The 8,383-nt window shown below is 40.8% G+C and overlaps 1 protein-coding gene across 1 annotated transcript; it reads right to left on the bottom strand.

Moving 5' to 3' along the window:
* Positions 1 to 369: 369 nt before the first annotated feature.
* LOC122666906 (50S ribosomal protein L18-like) lies at positions 370 to 882 on the bottom strand. The gene has a single exon (XM_043863015.1). It carries the CDS (start codon positions 841 to 843, stop codon positions 499 to 501), a length of 345 nt encoding a protein of 114 aa, XP_043718950.1. The 5' UTR covers positions 844 to 882; the 3' UTR covers positions 370 to 498.
* Between the last annotated feature and the right edge of the window lie 7,501 nt (positions 883 to 8,383).

Here is an 8,383-nt window from a genome sequence, read left to right as displayed (position 1 = left end):
AATATTTTCTTTTATTTGAAAATATTGTTTGTTATACTAAAAGGATAAATAAATAAGGTTATAAATTATTTAACACCTTGAGGAGTGTCAAACTGTCAATAAGAAAATCCTAATATACCGTTCCAATGCCTCCAAATCTAATATCCTTGCAGGCCAACGAATCATGCTCACACTGGGTATATATATAATGGAGGTCCTGGAGGATAACATAATTTTGAAACACACAGAATGATCAAATAGTTTGCCAAGTTCACGAATGATTTGTAGAGTCAGTATCACCTTCCAGATGGGGTGTATCAAGAAATTCTCTCTTCATACATGGGTGGAGAGAAACTAGGTCCTTTATTTATTCTTGGTAGCAAACAAACAGAAACAGAAAATCTAAAATCATCAAGAAAAGGTTCCTATGAGAGCAACCCAAAGAAATACATGAAGAGAATGAAGCTCCTCAAAATCAGAACTAGGAAGGTGCTCTTATGAGTAGAGAGTCAGTTGGGTTTAAATCAGCTTTATACCTGCTTCCCTTAAAGAATCAATCACAGCCTTTACCTTGCCATGGTACTTTTGTTCCCTTTTCAACAAAATAGAGACAGCAGGATTGTCCTTAAACAGCAAGCGCTGCCCCAGTATCTTCCCAATCTCTGCCGCAGCACCAACATCCCGGGTGCATTCCATGCTTGACCTTAGTATCTTCTCCTGTGAGCTTGCAGAGGAGGCTACTGTGGCTGTTGGTGAGTGGATTACTTGAGCATTAACGTACTTGTTTGTGAAGTGCATCTTCAGCACATATGGCTTAATAAATTTTGTAACTCTTGGTGGTCTAACAGCGGGAGGGATGAGCATCTATGCAACTCAGGCGGAAGAATCATAAGAAACAGAAGCACAGAACGTAACAACATTCCAACCAAGGAAGGAAAGAAAGCCAAAAAAAAAAAAAAAATTAAGCCCTGTATCAAGTATAAAAGTTTTGAGAATTGTCTTATTTTCAAGCATAAATTCATTGGAAAGCTAGGTGAGTCATTTTGAAATGGCAAGCTTAGATAACCAAAGACAGCCACTCTACAGTCTCTTAGAATAAAATTTGTTACTCAGCAAAGTCCATAACACACCATCATATTAGCTTTCAACATGTATGCTATAATTCAGCAACCAACTAGTGGTTTCCATACACACCCGACCATGGATGCAAGGTACAGTAAACAGAGTAAATTACTAATTTGGGGAGGGGAAGTGTGAAGTCCACCTATTCGGCCCCTACTAACCAAAAAGTGTTGGACAAGTGTGTGTCCATCAAACCCGGTTCGGTCCGGTTCACCTTTGTATTGAACATTTATACATTTTAGTTTAATACTGTCACATGCGATATAAACTTTTTGAGCATTATGTGCCCGTAAGTTATACTTAAAATGGTAGTCACGACTAGGGCAAAGGCTGGACACCCTTATCATATGGTCGTCGCATTGGGTATGCCTAGACATGTGATGTCAGGGTACGAATGCAAGTGCTCACATGTTTGTTGTGTGCATTGGCGAAGAATCTACTTTGTCGATTCCCTCATGTATTACTGCCAGATGTAGGAAGGGATAAACATGTGTCACTGACACCCTGTACCTGAGGGAACCCTGTCACTGCAAAGTGTGATCGCATTCTTTGGTTCATCAATGACTGATACTCAAGCGAGTCAAAGCCGGTGTTCTGGGAATGCGTGAACACTTTGTGAGTGAAGGAGTTATCCAACACGGTCTCCACTGCCCGATTGGGGAACATCAAGATAGAGACTGCTGTGCATGGTCGGATCGAATCCGGATCGATACCATTTTGGAAATGGTTTTGCAAAATTTATTTTACATAAAATGATACATTATTTATAGTTATTTCAAATAAAGTGTTTTATCGAGTTTTGCAGGACCCGATCGGATGCACAGACGCTCTTATATGGACATGTACTATGGATTGGGGTTTGGCAGTACATGTGTACATGCCCTAGATTCCATAATGATGGTGTTGATTAGTGGGGGGGGTTGTATATGATAAATTGTTATCATATAGGGAGTTATTTGGAATTTGCTAATTTAATTGACTCTTTATTTAATTAATGGATTTGGTGCTAATTGTAATTATCTATTAATAATTAAATAAAGAATCTAATTAATACTTTCCTATTAGATTCTGCTTCTTCACCGTAGCACTTTGAGTTTAAACAGCAGGCGCGATGAGAGAGAGAGAGTCGACTCTCACTAGGGCTCTATTAAATCTATCTAGGATTTAATTAAACCCTATTATTATAAATAGGGGACCATAAAACGCAGAAGAGAGCAGCTCTCCACATTTTTGGAGCAGACACTCTCTCTCCTACGTTTTTTTATTTCTCTCTCTCTCTCTCTCTCTCTTGTGATCTCTCTTCTTCTTCTTGCTTCTCTCACCTGTGTTTGAGAATTAGGGTTTGTGAAACCCTAGATCTGTGCTAAGGAGTTTGAGGGCATCTGGGATTGGCGTGTAGAACCTTGGTAGCACCATTGGAGGTTCAGATCTGTTTGCTTGGAGCGCTCATTGGAGGAAGAACCACTGTCTATTGGAGGAGCAACACTTGAGGTTCACCAGGTTAGCAGTTCTTTATTAATTCCTTATGTTCATTGATTATTAATATTTATGGGATGCGAAAGAAACTCGAATCGATTAATTTCCGCTACGCATTCGAGTATGGGATGGATCCCCCTTGCCATGTGATGGACTAGAGACGAATTTCTCCGTCCCTATTGTGATAATTAATTTTATGGAATGCAATAGGGAAGGAGAAACCCTAATAGGGATGCACCAGGGTTCCCATGGACGACCATGGAAAACCCTAAAATTAAAATAGGGCACCCATGGGACATCATGGGCTAACCCAGAGTGTGCAAAACCCTAAAGATAAATAACTTGGTCTTCCTAGGGAATCATGGTTTGATCCCTGGACCGTTGTTTGGCCAACAGTGTGGTATCAGAGCCACATTTCCCACCCATGAATATTAGATAATTAATGGTTAATATGATTATCATGAGTGAGATGCAAGTTGGCACATGAGTGGTTAGAATATGGTTGTTGTTACAACCTTCCCATGTGCACATGGGTAGTTATAAGGTTGTTAGTGTAACAACCTACCCATGTGATGATGGATTTGGTTTGTTTTATTTATTCCAATTATTGAAGCATGTATCCAATTAGGTTGTGATTACTAATTTTTAATTTTAAAATTTTTTAATCATATTCTATATGCGGGGAGGAGCGCACGCTGCCAAGCCTCTGCGCACGTCCTCCCCCATGAACCTACCCTTGTGCGTATCCCCTTGCGGGCTGCAGGCCTGCAGGCTGCTATCCGTGGGCCTTGTGCTTATGAGCTGCGCAGGGAGTGCCAGCAGCTTGCACAAGTGGGCTGCATGCACCCCCTTATTTTCCCTCCAGTTTAACAATAAAAATAAATAAAAATAAATAAAAATAAAAAATAAAAAATAAAAAGAATTTTCAAAACAGAATTTTATTATTTTGTTTTGTTTTTAGAGGATGATGATGGGTGAAGAGATTCCCTCTTTACCCACTTGTAATTAAAATGCGATTTTAATTTTATGGGCTTGGATACATGTTATCACATGCGATGTGGTGGTTCAATAATTGAAGGAATCCATGTTTTAATTTTTGGTTCACTTGCTTTAATGCCCATGCATGAAATTATATTATGATGTGATTATGGGAATGTCATTCTAATAAATGGATGGATTGTTTATGTATGTGATACATGGGATTATGGGTGGATGTGATGCTTCTCTCTCTTTCTCTCTCTCCCCCTTTCTTTTTTATAAACAAATGTACTCCACCCCATGGGCAGCCCAAATGGTGGGTTGGTTTCTCCATGCGGGGTTTCTTTATTATTATGGAAAGGAAAGTGTATAGAATTTTTCCTAGGTTTCCATTGTAAGTTTAGAGGAGTTAGGACTCCCAAGGCATATTGATGGTGATCCACATGTGGTGCTCAAAGCTTATGGAGATGCAAGTCACCTACTTTGAAGACTTAATCGGGCTGAGGAGATGATCGAGGCGTGGCATCCATGGCATGAAAAATGCACCCAAAGTTATTAGTTTTATTTTTATTGGGAGGGTTCTTTAATTGCTTCTGATAAAAATGCCGTCATCCCATAATCACTTTTAATTAATGTTGATTAATTATGTTGTTTAAATCTATCTATGTATGTGAGAGTTAATTAATCCCTCTTTATTCACAATACATGTATGATATGGACTAGTCTTAATCGGCAGACATGTCCATGGCTTCCTATTGAAGATAAATGTAGAAAGTGTGTGACATGACCCCGCATAAGCCGATAGGACATTGTCAGGACCTCTGTCACACATTTATTTATATTTACCTCTATCTAGATACGTTAGGGTATGGATAGTGAGAGGACACTGCGACAGTGGGCCATCTTTCATGATTTCATGATTCTAACTAATGCAATAGGTAAGTACATGACTTGGGTGTATATCGTAGCGGGATCCGGACATGACACCCAGATGGCCAAAAATATTGGAAGCCCATGAGGCGGACAGCTTAGTCCACACTACCATGGTGTGTATAATGACTCCCGACAGGGTAAGTTATGCATGCAAGGGTTGTAGGTATCCAATTCATCTTTTGGGTTATGAGGGAAACCCAAATCATGAAAGACCATTGATGTGTGAGTGCTCAATTTATTATTTTCAATGGTCATTAATTAGCATGTGGTTATTTACTTGTGCATGTGTAGATTAATATACGATGGTTGCCGTTAATTCCAACCTGTTAACACTCATTAGTGAATACAAACTTAATGGTACAAACTATATCAATTGGTACCGGAGCATTAAGTTGCTCCTGACTGCTGAAGGACTATACACAGTTCTAGATGAACAAGTTCCTCCTCAACCCGACCCGAACGATTTTGAGGCAAATGAAGAGATGCAAGAGTTCCTCATGAGGGATTCCAAGGCATCACTCTATATCCTAGGATCGTTGGAAAAGTCAGTTGTAGACTCAGTCAAGGATATACGCACTACTAGGGATAAAATAGTTAAGCTTGCTGAATTGTTCAATAGGCAGTTGACACACGCACATTCTGATGCAGTGAGTTAAATCCATTACTCCAAGATGTCCCAGGGGACTCCAATGATGGATCATGTAATGAAAATGATCAATCTGTTTAAAAAATTGGAATCCATGGGGACTGATTTCAGCCTGCGATACAAGACTGATGTGGTCTTAGCGTCACTCACTTCTGCCTACGCACCTTTTAGGATGTCCTACAAGATGTCCGAGAAGGAGATGGAGCTCACCGAGCTTGCTAATGCACTGGTAGAGGCTGAAGCGTCCTTGAAAAAGGACAAGGCTGAGGTCAATGCAACTGAGGCAAAGCCTTCTTCAAATGGGAAGAAGAAGAAAAAGGGAAGTAAGGGTAAAACCCTGAAAGCCAAGGGTGGGAAGTCTGGCAATAAAGGCAAAGGCAAGTGCTTCTATTGCAAGAAGGAGGGTCACTGGAAAAGAAACTGTCGTGCTTATCTGGCAACTTTGAAAGATAAGAAGCCGGATGAAACAGAGGCTGCTAAAGAAGGTACATGTGATGTTCACGTTCTTTATGAGTCTAATTTGTCTTTTGAACCGACCAATTCTTGGTTGGTGGATAGTGGATCCACTGTTCACATTTGCAATGATTTGCAGGGGTTCAAGGAGACAAGGAACCTGGAAAGAAATGAAGTGCGTCTTAGGATGGGCACTGGAGCTGAGACCATGGCGTTGGCTGTGGGAACTTTTATTTTAAATTTTAGTTCTGCTAGTTTAAATTTAAAGGATTGCTATTATGTACCCTCTTTCAAGAGGAAGATAATTTCAGTTTCAAAACTTGTTTTGGACGGATATAGTTTTTCTTTTAATTCTAAATTAATTATTCGTTTTAATAATTCCTTTGAGGCATCCGGATATATGCAAAGTGGTTTGTATTTTCTAGATTGCCCTATTAGAACGAATGTTGTTTCAAATGTTGATTTGAAACGGAAAGCAGCTCTAGTGAACTCAACATATCTGTGGCATCTAAGATTGGGTCACATTAATGTGGACCAAATCAGTAGATTGGTGAGGGATGGGCCCTTAGAGAGTCTGAGGGTGAAACCATTCCCCACCTATGAGTCATGCTTTCAGGGCAAAATGACCAAGAAACCCTTTAGCAATAAAGGTGCTAGAGCCACAGATCTGTTGGAGTTGATACACACTGACGTGTGTGGACCCATAAACATACAAGCAAGATATGGGTATGAGTACTTTATCACGTTCACCGATGATTACTCTAGATATGGTTACATATACTTGATGCGTAGGAAATCGGAAGCCTTTGATAAATTCAAAGAATTCCAAGCCGAGGTCGAAAGACAGCTCGATAAACGCGTTAAGTCCTTACGATCAGATCGAGGAGGGGAGTATCTATCGGATGAGTTTAAAGAACATCTCATATCCCAAGGGATAGTTAGTCAGCTAACTAATCCAGGCACACCACAATAAAATGGTGTAACTGAACGACGCAATCGGACCCTATTGGATATGGTCAGGACGATGCTCACTTATAGTGAGCTGCCTCTTTATTTCTGGGGATACGCTTTAGAGACGACGATATATATCTTGAATAGGGTTCCATCTAAGTTTGTAGCCAAGACACCCTTTGAGTTGTGGAAAGGGCGAAAGCCCATATTCAACACCTTAGGGTATGGGGTTGCATAGCACATGTGCGAAAGCATGACATGAGAAAAGTTAGAATCCAGGACTTCGAGATGCTATTTCTTAGGCTACCCCAAAGGCACGATAGGCTATTATTTCTATGACCCATTGACCAAAAGGTCATTGTAAGTAGACATGTCATATTTTTGGAGGAAGAAATGATGACCCAGAGGTTCGAACCAGTAGTCATAAAAGAGCTATCAGATGGCTCAGAAACGTCACTTCCAGAAGTTAGACCAACTGACATACCCGCTGAAATACCAACACCTGAGGAACCTTGACGCAGTGGGAGGACTATTAGACCACCCACCAGGCTAACTCTTCTAACCGAAGAGGAAACAGTGGAAGAGTTCCACATGGTATCGGTTGAATTGGATGATGATCCGATGACATACTCTAAGGCTCTAAAGGATGTTGATGCCACTAGGTGGTTGGAAGCAATGCGCTCTGAAATCGATTCGATGCATTCCAACAAGGTCTGGACTCTAGTCGATCCACCACTTGGCATCAAGCCGATTGGATGTAAATGGATCTTCAAGAGGAAGAAGGGCGCAGATGAAAAGGTCGAGAGATTCAAAGCGAGACTGGTGGCAAAGGGTTATACCCAGAAAGAGGGTATAGACTATGAGGAAACCTTTTCACCAGTAGCGATGATAAAATCCATCAGGATTTTATTGGCTATCGCAGCACACTTTGATTATGAAATCGCGAGATGGATGTGCGGTTCGCATTTCTAAATGGGTTCCTTCAAGAGGAAATCTACATGGAATAGCCAGAGGGGTTCTCTTCCTTGGAGGAAGAAAGAAAGGTGTGCAAATTACAAAGGTCCATTTATGGGCTGAAGCAGGCTTCCAGGAGCTGGAACATCAGGTTTGATCAATCAATCAAATCATTTGGTTTTGATCAAAACTTGGATGAACCATGCGTTTACAAGAAGATCAGTGGGAGGGCAGTATGTTTTCTTGTTTTATACGTAGATGACATATTGCTGATTGGTAACGATGTAGGTTTTCTTTCATCTATAAAACAGTGGTTATCCACAACATTTTCGATGAAAGACCTTGGTGAAGCTAGCTATATCCTTGGGATCAAACTCGTAAGAGATCGCCAGAAAAGGATGCTAGGCTTGTCACAGGCTACCTATATAGACAAAGTCCTGGCCAGATTTAATATGGAGAACTCCAAGAGGGGAAGTGTTCCCTTCGGACATGGAGTCAGTCTTTCCGGATCTCAATGTCCTCGATCTCGACAGACATTGAAGAGATGAAGAGGATTCCCTATGCCTCAATGATGGGAGTCTTATGTATGCCATGTTGTGTACGAGGCTGGATATTTGCTATGCAAGAGGCATGGTAAGTCGTTATCAATCTAACCCTGGGCGCGAGCATTGAGTGTCTTATCAAGAATATCCTCAAGTACCTAAGAAGGACTAAGGAATATTTCTTGGTTTTTGGATCCGATCAGTTGTCAGTATTGGGATACACAGATTTGGATTTCCAAACTGACAAGGATGATAGAAAATCCACGTCCGGGATGGTATATCTAATGGGTGGAGGTGCCATTGTGTGGCGGAGTGCGAAACAAAAGTCTACAGCCGATTCTACTACCGA

This window comes from Telopea speciosissima, chromosome 7, assembly GCF_018873765.1.
Source record: "Telopea speciosissima isolate NSW1024214 ecotype Mountain lineage chromosome 7, Tspe_v1, whole genome shotgun sequence".
NCBI classification, from domain to species: domain Eukaryota; kingdom Viridiplantae; phylum Streptophyta; class Magnoliopsida; order Proteales; family Proteaceae; genus Telopea; species Telopea speciosissima.
Note: the sequence above shows the minus strand (reverse complement) of the source record. Positions and strands in the feature narration are given on the sequence as shown.

Bases quoted from the DNA above. Each gene is read 5' to 3' on its own strand.
- LOC122666906 (XM_043863015.1), bottom strand. From the start codon at position 843: ATGCTCATCCCTCCCGCTGTTAGACCACCAAGAGTTACAAAATTTATT.